The following is a 20632-nucleotide window of genomic DNA, read 5'->3' on the forward strand; positions in this document are numbered from 1 at the left end:
TCTGAGTATGTTGACAGGTGTTCTGCAAAAGCAGGCTCTGGGCTTGACCTTGCTGGAATCTAGAGTGTTCCACAGATGTGGCTTCCTCCTTCAGGCTGCCTTCCTCCTTCTCCAGGTTGACTGGGAGAAGTGATGTGTGTGTGACAGACACAAGGAAGAACTTCCAGAAGGAACACTGTTTAGATCCTGGGGGAAGCGAGATGCTGAGGGCAGCTCCAGGTGGGCTCTAGCGGGGCCCGTCAAGAAGAGGCTGGTCCCTCTGCACCTGCCAGCTGGCCCAGGGCGGGAGAGGGACTCAGCGACCCTTGCCCCGCTGCTTCCGGGCCCTGTTACGTCAGTGAGGTGTGCAGCCCTCACTCACGTGTTGGTTCATTCAGTAGGTTCCAGACACTGCGAGCAGAAGCGGGTGATGCCTGTGCAGGCCTGACACGCTGCTCTCAGCGGAGGCGGGAAGTGGGCAGAGAGGACTTTGAAATAATGTCCTTTCCAGTTGTGAGACAAGTTGGTGGGCACCACGCTGCAGCCCGGTCCCCAGCACAGCCGCTGGCCTGGGGGCGTGGAGGCCAGGGAGCGGCTGCTGAGCGCACAGCTGTGGGTTTTCAGACAGGGCAGTGGGAGCGTGGAAGGGAGCCCGAGAAATGGGTCAGGGCGGAAGCCACACCTCCTTGGCAGAGGAGCCGGTGACGCCCTCCTGCACAGGCCACGCTTCAGGAACTTGCAGGCCACGCTTCAGGAACTTCAAACACCCCCTGGGCCAGCTGCCTCAGGGTTACGATCCTGGAGAGGGGTAAGCCAGAGAGGCTGAGGCCCTTGTGAAAGAACCAGGACCACAGTTACCGAGGGGGACGGCAGCGACGGCAGGCATGGAGCTGCGGTTAAGAGCGGGGACCCTACGATCACACCCCCTGGATCACATCCCACCACACACTGGCTGTGTGCATTTGGGCGACTTACTCCACCTCTCCGGGCCTCAGTTTCTTAGTCTGTAAAATAGGAATAAAAGCAGTCCCCACTTGACAGTGGTGAGAAATGAGTGAATCAAAGTGTGTCAAGCCCTTGAGCGGTGCCTGGCCTGTGTCAGCCCCCTTTGTGGTGGTGGTTTGGGGTTTTTTTTTTGACCTTGCAGCTTGCAGGGGATCTTAGTTCCCCAACCAGGGATCAAACCAGTGCCCTCTGCTGAGGAAGCACAGAGTTCTAACCCCTGGACCGCCAGGGAATTCCCCTGTAAGGTGCTCTTCCCCTTACGGTCAGCCCTAAAGGGGAGAGACCACCGACTCTGACCCCTCAGGAGGCAGGTCTGCAGAGCTGGTGGGGGCTCTGGTGGGAAGGCCAGCAGGGACCGTGGTATTTGAAGTGGGAACAGAAAAAGGGCTGGGCCTGTCAGGGGCCCAGGCCGGATGGGTCCTGAGCGCCTGGTGTCCTGCCCCAGGGCGGGCCGCCTGCTCCCACCTGCAGCCACAGACATACACAGACCCACAGCAGAGAGGAGGGCCGCACACATGCAGAGAGCGGGGGGCTCAGCCCTTTGTCATCTGTGCGCTGCCATCAGGATGGGCAGGAAATGACACCCCGGCAAGCGTCCCTCAAAAGCCGGGCTGGGCTGGGGCCAGAACGCAAAGGGACCACCCCCAGGGGTCTCTGTGGGCCCAGGGGGAAGGCTGACCAGGCGCAGGTGATTGAGAGCTGCAGGCTTCGTGTGTGTGTGTGTGTGTGTGTTTGTGGGTGTGGGCGGGTGTGATGATTGAGAGCCGCAGGCTTCATGTCTCTGTGTATCTGTGTCTGTGTGTGTCTGTGTCTGTGTGTGTCTGTCTCTGTGTGTGTGTGTGTCTGTGTCTGTGTGTGTCTGTGTCTGTCTGTCTCTCTCTCTGTGTCTGTCTGTCTGTCTGTGTCTGTCTGTCTGTCTCTGTGTGTGTGTCTGTCTCTCTGTCTCTCTCTTTCTCTGTGTGTGTCTGTGTCTATCTGTCTGTGTGTGTGTGTCTGTCTGTCTCTCTGTCTCTCTCTGTGTCTGTGTCTATCTGTCTGTGTGTGTCTGTGTGTGTGTGTCTGTCTGTCTCTCTCTCTCTGTGTCTATCTGTGTGTGTCTGTCTGTCTGTCTGTCCGTCTCTCTCTCTCTGTGTCTGTGTCTGTCTGTGTCTGTCTGTCTGTCTCTGTCTGTGTCTGTCTGTCTGTCTCTCTGTGTGTGTGTGTGTCTGTCTAGCTGTCTGTCTCTCTCTCTCTGTGTCTGTCTGTCTCTCTGTCTCTCTCTCTCTCTCTTTCTCTGTGTATTCCCCAGAGACTAGGCCCTTCCTGGAGCTGGTGGCGGCTCCATGGCTTTCTGAGCCGCCCAGTAGCCGGGTGGCTTGGCCGTGGTGGAGCCTGGCTCCGTGTAGGTTTGGGTCCTCTTGTTGAGAGAGGTTTCAGGCGGTGCGGGCGTGTGCCCTGCTCTGGGATGGTGCCCACTGGCCCCCAGAGCACAGGGTCTGGGCCGTGACCTCCTGGCTCCACCATTCGCTTGGGGATCTTTGTGGCTCAGCCTCAGCTCCCCCGTTCGTACGAAGCAGCTCCTCCTCGTGTTGCTGGGGAATGAAAGCAGCCCCTTCCTGTGGCAGGTTCGAGCCACTCTTGCCACCCAGGAGATGCTTAATGGACGTCAACAGTTCTGACTCTGATCATTACCATAGTAATTATTACCACCATCCTTAGGTGGAGGCGTGGGGGCTGGAGAGGAGAGAACAGACTGTCTGGTCTGGTCTGATGGGCTTTAAAATCCTACCTAACCTCTCTGAGCCTAACTTTCTTCTGTAAAAAGGGGGTAGTTACTGTGCTCACGTGGCAGGGTCACTGTGTTACCCACATAAGAAGGGCCAGGAGCAGAGCCCGCTCGTTGTGGGTCCTTGGGAAACACTGACCCTCCTGGCTGCCTCGGGGGTTGGAGCAGCTGCAGGAACCCAAGTGTTTGGGGGCAGAGCCCCTGAGGGGCTGGGGTATTGCGACAGAATCAGCTGCCTGGGAAACCTTGGGTTTGTTGGGTGGGACCTTTAGCTCAGGCCTCTGCAGGGCTCTGTCTGGGGAGGCAGAGAAGGGAGCCCAGAAACTCAGCAGGCTGCTCCCCACATGCCCGGCTTTCCACCCCCCGCAGCGAGCTCTTCCTGGGAAACTTGCGGCTGCCCAGCACCACCGCCTTCGTGCCTGCGGGTCTGGGAGGGCCTCGGGCATCGTCATGTCTTAACAGCTTCTCTGAGAGGTCTGGGGACCGCAGTGGGAGAAACCTTGGCAGAGGCTGGGAGCCCTGAGTCCTACCCCCTGCAGGGCCCCAGATCGCCCCCTGTCTGCCTGCTCTGCTAGGAAGGTAGCTCTACAGTAGGGGAAGCAGGAGAAAAAGAATGATTTCTGCAGTAGAAATGCCCACCGCGTTTCTTTGAACCTCAGTTTACCCATCTTTAAAATGGGCCCCTTCCTCACAGAAGGAAGCTGCCCGCTGTTCCTCTGGGCCCTGGCACGTGGTATCGTCTCTCCTCCAGCCCTGGGGGCTTGCTCAGCTCATGCCCCCCTCCAGCCCACCCCCAGTGACAGGGTTCTTCCTTCCTCCTCCCTCATTTCACCTCCACAGTGAGGCTGCCTTTACGTTTTATTGGTCCAGATTCTCAGCGTCTCCTTAGGGGCCAGGGCTGTGCTGGGCAGGAAGGTTAATGAAGGATGAAGAGCCCTGTCCCTGCCCTTGGGGTGGAGACCAGGTGGAAGGCGGGGCACAGAACTCCCAGGAAGGCAGCAGCGGGGTGTGTGGGTGCTGGCGAAGCCGGGTGGGCCCTGGCCCCGACTCCGGGCCACAGCCCGTCAGAATTCACCAGGGGCTCCAGGAAGCAAGGCGCTGTGAGTGAGAGCCAGCGGGACGCGGGGAACAGGGCCAGAAAGGCCTGAGTCGCTGGGTGTGTCAGCTTCAGTCCTGTTTAAGGAAGGAGGCCAAGCCCCCCCCACCAGGGACGTTTCCCGTTCTCCCCACAGACAGCAGCCCGCTCGTGGGCAGCACGCCCGCCAGCTATGGGACCCTGACGATCGAGACATCTACAGATCCCCTCAGCTCCTCAGTTTCATCCGAGGTATGTGGAGGCGGGGCGCGGGCGGGGGGAGGGTCCTGGGCCTCAGTGGTTAAGAACCCGCCTGCAGAGGTGGGAGGCGCGGGAGGCGCGGGTTCGATCCCTGGGTTGGGAAGATCCCGGAAAGGAACCGGCAGCCCGCTCCAGTGTTCTTGCCTGGGAAGTCCCGCGGACAGAGGAGCCTGGCGGGCTGCAGCCGTGACCTGGGGGTCTCAGAGAGTCGGATGTGACTGAACACGCGTGCACGTGGACGAGGAGGGGCGGGCGAGCTCCGAGTGGGGGTGGACCCACCCGCCCAGCTGCCCTGGCCTTGTCCCGCGGTGCAGAGGCTCAGCGGCTACTGTGGCAGTCCGTGGAGAGCCGTCGGCTACCACGCCGTGGTCTGGACGCTGGCGGGGCTCCCTTTGCTCCTGTTCCGGTGGAAGCCCCTGTGGGCGGTGCGCCTGCGGCTCCGGCCCTGCACCCTGGCCCGCGCCGAAACACTCGTCATCGAAACAAGAGACAGAGAGGTGAGCGGGCGGGGGCAGGGCGAGCCTGGAGGGAGGGGTGGCAGTGTCTCGGGCTCGGGGGTGCAGGACGCCTGGGTTCCCGGCCCAGCCTGGCTGCTGACATTCTGTGGGGCCTGACACGGGCGCGTCTCCTCCCTAGACCTCAGCCTTCCCATCTGAGCAGTGGGCAGACGCGGCAGGGCGGGTGGTTCCCAGGAGGTCCCCCGCATCCTTGATCCCTGCCTCCTCCAGCGGGGACCACCTGGCCGTGGGGTGGGGCCGGGGAGGGGAAGGATCGCTTCGGACCGGATCCGTGCCTCCGTATTCCAGGATAGCTCATGGCAGCTCTCTACGGTCCAAGTGCAGACGGAGGCCGTCGGCGCGGACAGGTGAGGCAGCCGCGTCCCCCTTCCCAGGAGCCCCGCTCCCGCTCTCCTCCCGCGAAGGTGCCGACCCGGGCCTCCCATCCCAGGGAGCGCAGTGACTGGGGACAGGCGGGTGCTGGGCCGGCCCGGGGTCCACAGTAACCCCAGCCCCTCCACAGCCTGCAGCCGCCCCCACAGACACGGGCAGAGGATGGCCGGAGCCGGGCGGCTGTGGGGGCAGAGCCGGAGGATGCCTGGAAGGACACCGCGCGGCTCCACAGGCCTGAAGAGCAGGTACGTGGACGGCTGGGCTCCGGATGCGCCCTGCCTGTCCCGGGGCCCACTTTCACACCCTCTGCGATTAGAGCTGGCCTCCACTGTGCTCCGGGCACCTCTGGTTCTCCTAAGAGGCCAGGATACTGGCTGATCACCTTTTCTATTTTGAATTAATCAGATTATTTTTTATTCATTTTTAAAAATTAATTATTGGCTGTGCTGGCCCTTGGTTGCAGCACGCAGGCTCTGTTTGTGGTTGCCTGACTTGGGGGGTGGGATCCCAGCTCCTGCACCGAGAGCGAGGGCCTGACCAGGGCTGGGATCCCAGCTCCTGCGCCGAGAGCGACCAGGGGGGGAAATCCCAGCTCCTGCGCTGAGAGCGAGGGGTCTCAAGCCGTTGGAGCCCCAGGGAGTCCCAGCCCTCTCCCGGGGCCCCTGCCTGCCGCCCGCCCCCCAGGCACAGGCCTCAGGCGGGCCCCTGTCCACCGCCCCACACGCGCACACCCCTCTCTGTCCCCCCTCCAGCGGAGGCTGCGCTACTACGTCTTCCGAGGCCAGCGCTACGTCTGGATAGAGACCCAGCAGGCCTTCCGCCAAGTCAGGTGGGCACCGGGGCGGCGCTGGGCCGGGCAGAGGGCTGGCGGGGGGCAGCCCGGCGTGGACTCCGCTCTCAGCTCCGGGCCTCGACCCCCTGCGACCCCGGGCAGGTCACCGAGCCTGTTAGGGCCTCAAGGTTTCTGTTTGTAAATAAGTCGTGAAGGGGATCCTGGCCTCGAGTTCCAGAGTTTTTCTGAGGTTGTGTATTTCGGGCTGTGCTGCGTCTTCGCCGCTGGAGGCGCTGTTTTCTAGTTGGGGCGCATGGGCTCCTTAGGGCGGCGCCTTCTTTTGTTGGGGAACAGGGGCCTGGTTGCCCCGGGGCACGTGGGGTCTTCCCTGACCAGGGCTCGAACCTGTGTCCTCTGCATCGACAGGAGGGCTCTCAACCGCTGGGCCACAAAGGAAGCCCCATCCTAGCTCTGTTTGGAATGTAAAGCACACGCTTGGGGTGCAAGGCTTGGCCCAGTGCCCGGCCCGCGGTGGCAGCAGCACTGTGAGCAGCCTGCCCGCCCTGGACGTGGGCCTCCTGGCACAGAGCCGGGTCTTGTAGCTGCTCTGCCCCCTACTAAGGGCTTGAGAAACATGAGCTCACTTTATGTCTTAGTTTGAGCCCCAAGAAGCAGACCCCAAGACAGGAGTCAGGTGCAGGGAGGCTGGAAGGAGACACCAGGGTCGGGAGGCAGGGAGAAGGCAGTGAAGGGGCTCGTCGTGGGCGCCCGGGACGCAGGCCTTGGGGGCCCCTTTGAGCCAGTGATGCACACACGCCTGGGGGTGCCCTCACCCAAGGAGCAAGCCAGGGGCCATACCGGTACTCTCGGCCGTTCCTGGTCGCGGAGTCCGCTAACTCGGGCGTGGTTCCGGCCTTCCTGGGTCCTGGGCAGAGCGTGCTCACGCAGCCGGGAGGAGCCCTGACGCCCCCAGCTGGTTGGTAAAAGGCAGCACAGCCCAGAGGCGCGCGCCCAGCAGGCGCGCGGACGCCCCAGGAGCCTCCGCTGCGAGAGGAGAACGGGAGTCACCGCGGTGGCCGTGGCTCCATCGCTGCCAGGAGCCGTCCGAACGCTGTGCAGAACTTATCCCCCTGACCCCACCCGCAGCCCCGGAGGTGGTGCTGTCCCCGGCTCCAACCTGCACGTGAACATCTGAGGCCAGAGAGGCAGAGTGCCCTGCCTAAGGCAGCATCTTTTTTCAATATAGTTGCTTTAGCAAAATTTATGCCAGCTTTATCTATATACATGTGTATTTCAAAATCAGAGTGCCAGACACTCAAACTGTTAACGCAGGGCCGGTAACAATGCTTAAAACGTTATGCAGCCTGTCGCCTTCCACTCATTCTGGCATTGATGTCAGCAAATAGTCGCGGCACTAAATGTCACTGAACAACAGCAGCTGTTGTCCCTGCTAAGTATTTTCATCATCTCTAATTGTTTTTCTTGGGTGACGGGGTTTGAGGCCCAATCAGAGGGACAAAAGGGGAAAGTGAGGGCTTCCCTGGTTCTCAGACAGTAAAGAATCTGCCTGCAATGCAGGACACCTGGGTTCGATCCCTGGGTTGGGAAGATCCCCTGGAGGAGGGCATGGCAACCCACTCCAGTATTCTTGGACAGAGGAGCCTGGCGGACTGCCGTCCACGGGGTGGCAAAGAGTTGGACACAACTGAGCAACTGACACGTTCACTTCTTTCAGGCCCAAAGTTAGTGCAGGACGCGTTCTCCCCGGGCTGGGGTGGCAGAGGTGGGCCAGGAGGAGGGGAACAGAACTCAGTCCCTGCTGCCCGCTCAAGCCCCTCTCCGCTCCCGCAGCCTGCTGGACCACAGCCGCACCTGTGACGACCTCCGCCGCGCCAGCGCTGGCCTCAGCCTGCAGGACCACACTGTGAGGTGGGGGCTGCCTGGGGGCCGGCACTCTGTCTTGCGCCCCGGGGCATGGCCTGCTGGCAGTCTCCTGCCTTCCCTGGCCTCGGTCTCCCCGGCTGTGAAGTGGGGCGCTCCATCCCTGCCGGAGGGTCCAGCTGCCACTGCCCACCCCCCCATCTGACAGCTTTGTCACTCGTCTTACAGGAAGGCCGTCTACGGCCCCAACGTGATCAGCGTCCCGGTCAAGTCCTATCCCCAGCTGCTGGTGGACGAGGTAGGGCTGTCCCAGCCTCGCCCCAGCTCTGGCCCTGTGTGACCTGGACCAGGGACCTGCCCTCTCTGGGCCCCTTAGCTGAGGCGGGTCCTGCCTGCCGTCCTCTTCTCCACAGTGGAGATCACTCAGATCCCTTCCCGGTCAGCTCAGGGAGAGGGATCGGCAGTTCTGGTCCGGGCTGGGCTCGGAGGCCGAGACACCCCACACAGCCGGGGTTCCCGCTTTGCCGAGAGCTGGGCTCCAGCGCCTGGGTCCTTGCGTGCATTGCCCACCTTCCTGTTCCAGCAGCCTCGAGGCAGGGACGCGTTTCACACGCGAGGAGCCGGAGCTTCAGAGGAGGGAAGACACGGCCAGGGTCACACAGGGTCAAAGGGAAGCCAGTGCCGGACACACCGAGAGTACGGGCTGACATGGCCCTTGAGCCGGGGCGGAAGCCGGCGAGACAGAGGGGAGGCCCGGAGCCTGGCGCCGCGTGGGGCGTGGGGCATCAGGCAGAGACTCAGCCTCCGTGCCCCGGCGCCCCTGGGGCACGGTGGAGCTGGCGGCGGCAGCCTGCGGAGCTGCCCTCACCCTCGTGTGACAGGCGGACGGTGTGCGTGGCGGGGGCCTGGCCTGCAGACCTGTGTCCCCTTAGAGCAGGGAGCGCGGCCAAGGGAGTCGGGCGGGACCGACCAGGAGGTGGGCCTGTCTTCCATCCCTGGAGCCGTCGGTCGCGGAGCGGGTCCCCCGCGGGGGCCCTGGGCCCTGACGCTGCCTCCCCACCACTCCCCCAGGCACTGAACCCGTACTATGGGTTCCAGGCCTTCAGCATCGCGCTGTGGCTGGCCGACCACTACTACTGGTACGCGCTGTGCATCCTGCTCGTCTCCGCAGTCTCCATCTGCCTGTCCGTCTACAGGACCAGAAAGGTGGGTGGGCGGGGCGGCGGCGACGGGGCGGGCGTCCTGGGACCTCCACCCACTCGCGCCCTCCTGTCCGCCTGCCCACAGCAAAGCCAGACCCTGAGGGACATGGTCCAGCTGTCTGTACGGGTGTGCGTCTGCAGGCCTGGGGGAGGTAAGAAGCGGGGGAGGGAGGAGGCTGGGGGAGAAGGGACGGGAGAGGCTGGGGGAGGGGGGAGGCTGAGGGGGGAGGGGGGAGGCTGAGGGGGGAGGGAGGGGAGAGGCTGGGGGAGGGGGAGGCTGAGGGGGGAGGAGCCGGCGGAGGGGAGGAGCCAGTGGCTCCCGGCCCCGCCCCGGCCCCTGCTGACCCCGGCTTGCCCGCAGAGGAGTGGGTGGACTCCAGCGAGCTGGTGCCCGGAGACTGCCTGGTGCTGCCCCAGGAGGGCGGCCTGATGCCCTGTGACGCGGCCCTAGTGGCCGGCGAGTGCGTGGTCAACGAGAGCTCCCTGACAGGTCAGCCCCTGCCCCTGGCGCTGCCCCCCCCCCACCCCCGCCGCCAAGCTCCTCTGCCTTTCAGAACCGTCTTCGCTGGAGCTCTCATTCCCCTTTGCTCTCAGGTAACCATCCTGACCTCACCCCTTCCTGCCCCACAGACCCCGGGGAGGCCCTGCTGCTCTTCACCAGCAGCTGGCTTGGGGCTGGAGTCAATCCCTTTGGTGGTTTGTTGTGAAAGTAACACAGCTGGTTACAGAGTAATCCCAGTGGACTGACAGCAGTGCCTTCCCCTGACCCTGGGCCCCCCAACTGTTCCCGGCTCCCTGGAGAGACGGCTCCTGAACCGAGAGTGCCTCGCTGGGCCTGTGTCTTCTGCGCGCTCTGGGCCTCAGTGTACCTCTGTGTAAAATGGGGACAGTGACTCCTTCACACGCAGTTAGAAGAGCTAAACGAGGCCCAGGGCCTCCATAACAGTTCTCTGCTTAGGGCTTGGTCTGGTCGGCGGAGGGGCTGCCTGGGCCTCACGCCACGTATCCCCCAGGGGAGAGCATCCCAGTGCTGAAGACGGCCCTGCCCGAGGGCCCAGTGCCCTACCTCCCAGAGGCCCACCGGCGGCACACACTCTTCTGCGGGACCCTCATCTTGCAGGCCCGGGCCTTTGTGGGACCCCACGTCCTGGCGGTGGTGACGCAGACAGGTGCGAGGCGGAGGGCCAAACAGAGACACTGGGGTCAGCAGCCAGAGGAGAGGGGACACAGAGCTGGGTGGGCTGGCTGGGTGCAGCGGGCGACACCTTGGTGAGAAGGAAGGAGCCCCCCGAGGGAGAGAGCAGCCCTGTGCTCCCCAGGAGGCCCCTGCCTCATGGGAAGGGGACCCAGTGTCACCAGATTGGACTTCTTTTCAGCCAAAGCTGCAATCTGGATTTGAAGTAAACCACCCAGCTTGTAGCTGGTGTTACTGATTCTGTGTTGAGTAAACCTGTGAAGTCTGGGCAGGAGCTGTGGGTCCCCAGCTGGGCGATCGCTGACCCCGGAGCTGTGGGCGGTGTGGGGCAGGCCGGGTGACCCCTCCTGACCCCTGCTTTCCTTCCCAGGGTTCTGCACGGCCAAGGGGGGCCTGGTGAGCTCCATCCTGCACCCCCGGCCGCTCAGCTTCAAGTTCTACAAGCATAGCATGAAGTTCGTGGCCGCCCTCTCGGTTGTGGGTGAGTGGCCCCCTGCTCCCTGCCATTTGGGGGCCCTGAGCCCCAGCCCAGCCCCGCTGAGCCCCTCCTGTCTCCCCAGCTCTGCTTGGCACCATCTACAGCATCGTTACCCTCCTCCGCAACCGGGTAAGCCTGGGGGCTGGGGGGAGTTCTGGGGGGCCCAGGCCCCACACAGGCTGGCCCTGGGCCCTGACAGCGCCTCCCGCCAGGTGCCCCTGGGCGAGATCGTGATCCGGGCGCTGGACGTGGTGACGGTGGCCGTGCCGCCCGCCTTGCCGGCCGCCATGACCATGTGCGTGCTCTACGCCCAGAGCCGGCTGGAGAACCAGGGCGTCTTCTGTATCCACCCGCAGCGCATCAACCTGGGAGGCAAGCTCCGGCTGGTGTGTTTCGACAAGGTAGGGGCTGCGGGGACGCCGTCACGGCCAGGCGCACACACACACACACCCCTACCCCTCACCCCGCAGTGCTGACTGAGCGCCTGCTGAACCCAGGTCCCCACTGCCGGCCCATGGGCCCTTCTCATGGACCCAACCGCCTTGGGTCCTGGGATGGAGACACTCAGAGGCGCCCTCCACCCTCAGCTCCACCTTTGTCCTGCTCACTGTCTGAAATGCAAAATGTCTGAAATCACCTAATTTGTTTGAAGACCACTGAGAACCTGCTGGGTGCCCAGTGTGCGTGCTGAGTCGCTTCAGTCTTGTGCGACTGTGCGACCCCCACGGAGCGTGGCCCGCCAGGCTCCTCTGTCCGTGGGATTTTCCAGGCAAGAATACTGGAGTGGGTTACCATGCCCTCCTCCAGGGGATCTTCCCGACCCAGGGATTGAACCTGTGTCTCCTCTGTCTCCTGCACTGACAGGCGGGTTCTTTACCACTAGCGCCACCTGGGAAGCCCCTGGGTACCACAAGGGATCCGGCAGTCAGCCCCTCAGAGATGTGCCCGCCACCAGGATGAGCAAACCAAGGACCATGGAGAGCTGCAGATGGCGATGGGCTCTAGGGAGGGAAGAGATGGGGTACATGGGAGGAGGCATCAGGGGATGCCCTTAGAGAGGGCAGTCGAGGCTCTGTGAGTCCCGTGGTGATCTTTGAGGGGTGGCCTGCACCGCGATGAGAGTGGGGCTGGCCGGGCAGAGGGGATAAGCTGTGTGGCTCCTGGCTCCTTGGAGGAACAGGCTGTGGGAAACAGTGAAGAGACGAGACCCGCAGAGCCCTGACTGATCGAAGGCTGGCGGGCCCTGGTGAGCAGGCTGGACATTATCTGCGCAGCGGTTTTTTGGCTGCGATGAGTCCTTGTGGCTGCGCGCTCTCTCTCGTTGCAGCGAGCGGGCTGCTCTCTTGCTGCGGTGCGCAGGCTTCTCATTGTGGGGCGTCTCCCGCCACATAGCACGCTCGTGGCGGCGTCCCCCGCCGCGCCGCATGCTCGTGGCGGCGTCCCCCGCCGCACCACACGCTCCTGGGCACGCCAGCTTCAGCACTTGCGCTGCACAAGCTTAGCGGCCCACGCCATGTAGGACCTTCCCAAACTCGGGATCCCCGCGCTGGCAGGCAGGTTCTTATCGCTGCACCCCCAGGGAAGCCCCGGGTGTTATTTTAACTGAAAGAATGGAGCGTGGTCAGGTTGCAGAGCTCCCAGGCTCATGAAAGGGCCAGTGTGGAACTGAGCCGCTGAAACACGGTGCGGAAAATGCAGGAATCCTTTCACCCCATTCATCCATTCCTTCATCTCCCTGGGAGCCGGGCACAGCCAGGTCCTCTCGGTGCCACAGTGGACAAGTGGTGGGGTAGTAAAGAGGCCATACGTGGGAGCCCCGAGCAAGCAGACTCCCTGGAGGGAATGATGCCAGACAGAGAAGCCCCGGGGCTTGCGGGGGGGTGGGGCATCCTGGCCGAGGGGCCTGCTTGACCAAAGGTCTGGAAGCACGGAGACCTCTTCTGGCTCCAGCCCTGCCTCCTGGGGCTCCCAGGAGCCCCCCTAACCCGGGACACGGGCGCCCACCACCGCAGGACCAAGCTCACCTAGAACTCACCACTGACCTGCCCGCTTGCCCCCTGCAGACGGGTACCCTCACTGAAGACGGCTTGGACGTGATGGGGGTGGTGCCCCTGGAGGGGCAGGAGTTCCTGCCGCTGGTCTCAGAGCCCCGCCGCCTGCCCGTGGGGCCCCTGCTCCGGGCACTGGCCACCTGCCACACCCTCAGCCGGCTGCGGGACACCCCAGTGGGCGACCCCATGGACCTCAAGATGGTGGAGTCGACTGGCTGGGTGAGGAGCCCAAGCACGTTGGCCCCCTGCCTCTGGGCACCCGGGCCAGAGGGTGAGCCCACCAGGGCTGAGCCCCTCTGATCTCCATTTCTGGGGCTCCCAGGGGGTCTCTCTCTTACCCAACACCAAGAACAACAGTGGCCCCGGGCTGTGCCAACCCCATGCCAGCGCTCTGGTGCAGGGGTCTCATCTCGGGGGGTGAGCTTAAAAGCTGCCTCACCGGGAGGAAACGGGGAGATTTGGAATAATGTGTCCAAGGTCACCAACCAGCTTGTAAATGGCAAAGCCAGAGTTTGAACTCGGGTCCTTCCGGAGCCCACATTTGTGACGTCTCTTCCATCCAGCCTCCCACTAAGGAAGTCCTCCACGCTTCTAACTCAGTCTCCCTTAGTGCCTCTTTCCCGGGGCCAAGGGTTGGCTGCCCCAGGCCAAGCCAGCACCCTGCCCCTTGATCCCCCAGGTCCTGGAGGAGGGACCAATTACGGACTCGACATTTGGGACCCAGGTTTTGGCGGTGATGAAACCCCCGCTCCAGGAGCCCCAGCTGCAGGGCATGGTGAGTCGAGGGGGTGCCCGTGGGGCACGGGGTGTGGGGGGCCCACCGGTCAGCCCTCAGCGGCCCTCCGGTCCCGCAGGAGCCCCCGGCGCCAGTCAGCATCCTCGGCCGCTTCCCCTTCCTGTCGGCGCTGCAGCGCATGAGCGTGGTGGTGGCCTGGCCGGGTGCCGCCCAGCCCGAGGCCTGCGTCAAGGGCTCTCCCGAGCTGGTGGCCAGCCTCTGCGACCCCACGACAGGTGAAGGGGGCCCCCGGGGTTCCGGTCGGCAGGCGCCCCGCCCCCGCCCCGCCCCCGCCCCCTGACCCGCCCCTCCCCCGGCAGTGCCCGCCGACTTCGCCCTGAGGCTGCAGAGCTACACGGCCGCGGGCTACCGCGTGGTGGCCCTCGCTGGTAAGCCGCTGCCCGTCACAGCCAGCCTGGAAGCCGCTCAGCAGCTGCCCAGGTGGGGACCGAGTGCCTGCCTCGTGCGCGGAGCCAGGCCCAGCGCCCTGCGGGGGCTGGGGAGGCGCGTGGCCCGCGGCCTCTGACCCGGGCCTGCCCCTCAGGGACGCTGTGGAGCAGGGGCTGAGTCTCCTGGGGCTGCTGGTCATGCGGAACCTGCTGAAGCCGCAGACGCCGGGCGTCATCCAGGCTCTGCGCAAGACTCGCATCCGCACCGTCATGGTGACAGGTAGGTGCTGCCGGCGGGGTGGCCCCCAGAGGGCAGCGTGCCAGGTGTCCCCTCTGGGGCGTCTCTGCTGGGCTCCTGCTCCCGGTCTGGTCCTCTTCGGACATTTCAAGTATCATCACGGTTCCCTCCGAGCGGTAGTTGTCACCCCAGCTGACAGAGAAGGGAGGCGAGGCTGGGCAGGATGACAGCCTGGGGCCCACCCGCTGGGTGAGCGCCGCTGAGAGCGGAGGGGCAGGTCAGTCCCGAAGGCCCGTTTCATGGAGGAAGGAAGAAAGACTCCAGCCAGGGTGACCGGAAGGGCTCAGTGGGTTTGTGTCCTCCCCTGGTCCTCCCGCCCCGCACACGCGCACGTATACACACCCACACACATACACACACAGAGACACACATACGTACACACATACACAGACAAACACGCAGGTACATACACACAGACTTACACACCGATACATATGCACACACATGTGCACAGACACACAGAGACACGTACACACACACGTACACACACACGGTAGGGCTCAATAGGTTTGAGTCCTTTCTTTGCCTCCCGCCCCTCCACACACACACATACACACACATAAACACACAGACACACAGGTACACAGACACACACACACACTCTTCCTGGCAGAGCCCCACAGCATCACACAGTGCGTGTGGGACTGACCCCAGGCCCGCTTCTCCTCAGCGCACTTCTAAGCATGAGCTGGCCCCCTCCTGGCTGTGTGTTGTCTCCGGGTCTGTCGCAGGCTCTCGCTGCTGCAGCGAGCAGGGCTGCCTCTCCGGGTCTGTCGCAGGCTCTCGCTGCTGCAGGGAGCAGGGCTGCGCTCACTGCGGCGTGCGGGCTCCCGTGGCTTCTCTGCAGAGCACATGCTCTGGGCGCCTGAGCGTCAGCGGTGGCAGTGCTGGGCTCAGTGGTCGCCGCTGGCTGGGCCCAGAGCCCGGGCTTCTGTGGCTGGGCACGTGGGTATAGTTGCCCCGTGGCATGTGTAGCCTTCCTGGACAAAGGATCAAACCCGTGACCCTGCGCTGGGAGGCAGATTCTCATCCACTGGACCACTGGGGAAGCCCTCTCCTAGGACCTTTGACCCACAGTTTTATAGGCGAGGAGACCCAGGTTCAGAGGCCTTGGTGCCCTGCCTGAGCTCGCTCAGCCAATCGTGGTGGACGGAGTCCGTCCAGTCTCAGTGCTCCCAGCTGTACACGCGTCAGGGTTAGGATGGCCCCCCTAACGGCGGCCGGATTCTGACCCTGCCCCGCACCCCCAGGGGACAACCTGCAGACGGCGGTCACTGTGGCCCAGGGCTGCGGCATGGTGGGCCCCCGGGAGCGCCTGGTGATTGTCCACGCCGCGCCCCCTGAGCGGGGCCAGCCTGCCTCCCTTCAGCTCCAGCCAGTGGAGTCCTTCGCAGCCACGAATGGGGCCCAGGTGAGGCTGACCCTGAGTTCCAGCCACAGTCCCGCACGCCGCCACCCCTGTGTTCCCTGCCCCAGGCCCTAGCTCTCAAGGGGAGCAGGGGGCACTGAGCTGACCTTCCCGGGCCCCCAGGATCCTGACTTGGCTGCCAGCTACACCGTGGAGCCAGACCCCTGGTGCAGCCACCTGGCCCTCAGCGGGTCCAGCTTCGGTGTCCTTGTGAAGCACTTCCCCAAGCTGCTGCCCAAGGTAGGCCCCCCAAGGTCCCCCGGTCACCCCACCCCCGCCGTGCTCGGCTGCCTCCTTGGGCCGCCTCAGCCCCTCCCTCCTCCCTGTGCCCCCAGGTGTTGGTCCAGGGCACCATCTTTGCCCGCATGGCGCCTGAGCAGAAGACAGAGCTGGTGTGTGAACTGCAGAAGCTCCAGTGAGTGCCTGCTGGTGGGCCGAAGGGGGCGACTGGCCTGTGTGTCCCTGCTCCCCACCCTGGGCGTTAGGGAGCCCTCGGCTTGGAGAACCCCACAGGCACCCCTGGGTCTGTCCTGCTAACAGGCACCCCAGCCCTTGGCATCTGCGGGGGACTGATTCTAAGAGTCCCTGCAGATGCCGAAAGCCACAGGTGCTCATATGTAAAGTGGCCAATCCCTCCGCGTGCGTGGATTCAGACCCCACAGCTGTGACTGCAGCTGTTCACTGAGCGCTCACAGCACGCCGTTTCCCGAGCATTTCCCAGGCACCCCGCAGGCAGGGGGTGCAGCCAGCCCCCTGCTCTGCCTGCAAGCCCTCGGGGCGGGGGGTCGTGTCCCAGCCACGGAGGCCCCTGTGGGCCCAGAGCCGGCGGGTGAGTCGGGCCGCCCACCCTCCCGTCCCCACCAGGTACTGTGTGGGCATGTGTGGGGACGGCGCCAACGACTGCGGGGCCCTGAAGGCAGCGGATGTGGGCATCTCGCTCTCCCAGGCCGAGGCCTCAGTGGTCTCCCCCTTCACCTCCAGCGTGGCCAGCATTGAGTGTGTGCCCATGGTCATCAGGTAAGGCAGGCCAGGCACCGGCGGGTGCTGAGAGGGGCTGGGCAGGGCCTGGACCCCACACACCCATGCTCGCTCCCCAGGGAAGGCCGCTGTTCCCTGGACACGTCGTTCAGCGTCTTCAAGTACATGGCCCTGTACAGCCTGACCCAGTTCATCTCTGTGCTGATCCTTTACACAGTGAGCATCTCCTGGGCCCTCGGCCGGGGGGCGAGGAGCCAGCAGGTTCTGGAATAGTCAGCGTGGCTGCAGATCCTGCTCCAGCCAGGTGGCGTGGGCACTGTGGGTCTCAGCGGCGGGGACTGTCTGAGATGGTGAAAGCGCTGAGCCCCTGGTGCACAGTAGGTCCTCAGAAACCAGAGCGGCTGTCCTGGGCTCGTGTTTCCTGGCCCCCCATCCCCTGGGAGCTTCCACCTGCTGGGAGACCGAGGCAGAGCTCAGGCTGGGGTGAAGGAGGCGGTGGCCTCTCTCCCATGGAGCGACCTTTCCCCACGTGCCCTGAGCCAGACCTCAGCTGTGCCCCCTGCATCCTGCCAGTGGGCACCGCCCCCTCCCTGCCGGGAGCACGTGCTGAGCACCCCCCAGAAGCAGGTGATGCCGCGGGCAGTGGAGGCCTTGTGCTGGCTTCTGCCCCATGTCCACCGGCAGCCTGGGGAGGGCGGGAGCTGTGAGTCCTCTGGGACCACCTTCAGGCTGGGTGCTCCCATCAGAATGAGGCCACCCAGGTCAGCGGGCATGCCTTCCCCAGACCCGGGAGGGGCTGCGGAGAGGCAGGGCAGTGTGCGCTCCGTCAGACCAGCAGTTCCCAGACCCGCGAGGGGCTGCGGAGAGGCAGGGGGGTGTCCCCGCCGTCAGACCAGCAGTTCCCAGACCCGCGAGGGGCTGCGGAGAGGCAGGGGGGTGTCCCCGCTGTCAGACCAGCAGTTCCCAGACCTGCGAGGGGTTCCAGAGAGGCAGGGCACAAGGACACCTCCCGCAGCAGGGCTTTTCAGGGCAGGGCGGGTCCTCCCAGCAGACTGGGAGCTGTCCTGCCCCCTCCCCACTGGCAGGTCAACACCAACCTGGGCGACCTGCAGTTCCTGGCCGTGGACCTGGTCATTACTGCCACGGTGGCCGTGCTCATGAGCCGCACGGGGCCGGCCCGGGTGCTGGGGCGGGCACGGCCGCCCGGGTCCCTGCTGAGCGGGCCGGTGCTCGGCAGCCTGCTGCTGCAAGTGGCCCTCGTGGCCGGCGTGCAGCTGGGGGGCTACTTCCTGACAGTGGCCCAGCCCTGGTGAGTAGCGGGAGCCGGTCCTCGTCCCCCCGCGCCCCGGCCTCCTCCCCTGGATCCCTGACCCTGGGCCCTGTGCCCCTAGGTTCGTGCCTCTCAACGGGACCGTGCCTGCACCGGACAACCTCCCCAACTACGAGAACACGGTGGTCTTCTCCCTGTCCAGCTTCCAGTACCTCATCCTGGCGGCCGCCGTGTCCAAGGGGGCGCCCTTCCGCCGGCCTCTGTACACCAATGGTGCTGCTGCGCTGGGGGGATGTGCTGGGCGGGGACGCGCTGGATGAAGGGCGGAGGGGCCACGCGCTGGACGGTGGGGAGGGGGGACGCGCTGGGAAGGGACGCGCTGGGAGGAGGGGGGACGCGCGGGGGGGGGGACACACTGGATGAAGTGGGAGGGGAGACGCGCTGGACGACGGGCTGGGGGGCTGGTGCCCGCGGGGCCCCCTGACCTGACGGGCTCCGCCCCCCCTGCCCAGTGCCCTTCCTGGTGGCCCTGGTGGTCTTGGGCTCCGTCCTGGTGGGCCTTGTCCTGGCCCCCGGGCCTCTGCAGGGGCCGCTGACGCTGAAGAGCATCACCAGCACCCCCTTCAAGCTGCTGCTGCTGGGCCTGGTCGCCTTCAACGTCGTGGCAGCCTTCATGCTGGAGGTGGGGCCTGCCCCGGGCTGGGGTTGGGGGGGCCCTGGCGGGGGACTCGGCCTCAGCCGCCCCCGCACCGCCCTGTCCCCGCAGAGCCTGCTGGACCAGTACCTCCCGGGCTGCCTGCGGCAGCTCCGGCCCAAACGGGCCTCCAAGAAGCGCTTCAAGCAGCTGGAGCGGGAGCTGGCGGAGCGGCCGTGGCCGCCGCCCGCCGGGCTCGTGAGGCAGCGCCCCCTGCCGGCCACGCGAGGTAGCGCCGCCAGCCGGGCCCGTGAGGTGGCGGCCCCGTGAGGCAGCGCCCCCTGCCGGCCACGCGAGGTAGCGCCGCCAGCCGGGCCCGTGAGGTGGCGGCCCCGTGAGGCAGCGCCCCCTGCTGGCCCCATCAGGTAGCGCCGCCCGGCGGCCCGCGCCCTGCACACTGGACCTGCTGCCTCTGAGCCTCTCCTGGACCCCAGGCCCCCTCCGCCATTCCCCCCGCAGCCCCGAGGCTGCAGCTTCCCACCTACCCCTAGGGAGATGCTAGCTATCCACATCCCCCACTCCGGACATTCCACGTAGACGACAGCCACCGCTCCAGGCAGAGCCGCTGTCAATGTAGCAAATAAAGTCCTATTTTCCTGGCCGTGCCTGTCTCCTGCCTGACGCCACAGACCTGGGTCCCCCGCGTGTGTCTGCTCCTGGCGTCCCCTGAATTTTTCAGATCGCGGTGGACCGTGCCCCTTTCTGAGCTTCCGTGTCCTCGTCTGACAGTAATGTTTCCAGGTCACAGCCGTGCCCAGAGCTCTGTTCAGCATTTTTATGTATCGTCATTTAATCCTTACGTCTGTGGAGTACCGTTCCTCCCCTTCTTTCAGGTTTTATTTTTGGTCATGCCACACAGTCTGCAGGATTTTAGCTTCCCAACCAGGGATCAAACCCTGCGCCCACGGCAGTGAAAACACCAAGTCTTAATCCCTGGACCACCAGGGAGTTCCCAGTCCCGAAACCTGAGGCTTAGAGGCCGTGCAGCAGGTAGTCAGAGCTGGGACCAGGTCGCTTTGACTCCAGAGTTCATGCTCTTAACCTTCCTACTCTCCCGTGGAGGCAAGAGCGAACAGGATGTCTCAGACGAGTGCCAGCACCTACAAGGCCTTGACTGGGGCAGCTCCCAGCTTTCCCAGCCGCAACACCCTGGGCTGTGTTTGCGGTCCAGTCCCTCCCTCAGATGAAGACTCAGGCTCAGCCAGAACCGTACGCACCGTTCCCCGGGAGAGGGTGGGTGCTCCTGACGTCATCCCAGCGGGTGGGGGGGGCTGCCCTGGCCGAGCCCCGCCCTAGAGATGCAGCTGGTCATCTGTGCTGGGCAGGGGCGACAGGAAAGAAAAGCCCCTCCCCAGCCTTATTACCGGAAGCCGTGGTGTCCACCCCCTCCACCCCCCCCCCCCCCAGCTTGCCCTCGCGGGAGCTCAGTGAATGTTGACTCAAACCGAGAACCAGGGCGTGGGGTGTGGAGAGGCAGCTTGTGCCACCAGGGGCACCCATAGACCCTCCGCTGCACTCTGAGTCTCAGCGGCTTTCAAGTGGCAAACGCTGCTCGGGGGCCAGAGGACACCGCCAGGCCTGGGTGTGAGTCCCTTCTGCCCCTAACTGGTTACTCCTGCCTGTGCCGGGCAGTCATGTGTCAGGCACAGCGCTAGTGGAGAACAAAGCCATGGCCTCTGCCTGGGTGCAGTTTATAAGACGTGGTGTGAGAGGCGGGCAGGGAAGGGGCAGCTCTCCAAGGAAGCGGGGGCAAGAGTGCCCTGCCTGCTACTCCACCCCAAATGAGCTGCCGCCTGTGCTTGCGTCCTTAAGACAGAGGAGTGCGGAAACAGCGGAGGGTCTGGGGGGTGAGGTCTAGAGGCAGTAGCTTGGGGCTCAGTGCCCCCCTTTGTCAAGCGTGGCAGTGATTTAGTCACTCAGTCGTGTCCGACTCTTGGGACCCCCATGGAGTGTAGCCCGCCAGGCTCCTCTGTCCATGGGCTTCTCCAGGCAAGAACACTGCAGTGGGTTGCCATTTCCTTCTCCAGGGGATCTTCCCGACCCAGGGATCGAACTCGGGACTCCTGCACTGCAGCAGGATTCTTCACCCGCTGAGCCACCAGCCAGGGGGTTCCTTCTACCCTAGTGGGATTGCACCTGGCAGCAGAGAGGGGCCTAGGGAGGGCAGGGAGGGGCCTAGGGAGGGCAGGGAGGGGCCTAGGAGGGCTGGGCTGGCCCCTGGACCCAAGCACTCCCAGTGACAAAAATCCCCACTGTTCTGCCATCA

At 64.6% G+C, this 20632-nt stretch overlaps 1 protein-coding gene across 1 annotated transcript; it reads left to right on the plus strand.

The window, feature by feature from the left end:
• The first annotated feature begins 638 nt into the window (after window positions 1-638).
• On the plus strand, window positions 639-18636 carry ATP13A2 (ATPase cation transporting 13A2). Its single transcript, XM_052653769.1, has 30 exons — window positions 639-787; window positions 3119-3223; window positions 3932-4076; window positions 4400-4582; window positions 4892-4950; window positions 5106-5220; window positions 5728-5804; window positions 7599-7676; window positions 7857-7926; window positions 8700-8834; window positions 8916-8982; window positions 9192-9320; window positions 9844-9999; window positions 10396-10506; window positions 10586-10632; window positions 10716-10904; window positions 12567-12773; window positions 13234-13329; window positions 13409-13565; window positions 13650-13770; window positions 13874-13998; window positions 15267-15427; window positions 15548-15664; window positions 15760-15839; window positions 16289-16441; window positions 16522-16618; window positions 17488-17711; window positions 17794-17945; window positions 18185-18354; window positions 18439-18636. The coding sequence occupies exons 1-30, from the start codon at window positions 639-641 to the stop codon at window positions 18634-18636; spliced, it is 3873 nt and encodes a 1290-aa protein (XP_052509729.1).
• Window positions 18637-20632: the final 1996 nt, after the last annotated feature.

Source organism: Budorcas taxicolor, chromosome 2, assembly GCF_023091745.1.
Source record: "Budorcas taxicolor isolate Tak-1 chromosome 2, Takin1.1, whole genome shotgun sequence".
NCBI classification, from domain to species: Eukaryota; Metazoa; Chordata; class Mammalia; order Artiodactyla; family Bovidae; genus Budorcas; species Budorcas taxicolor.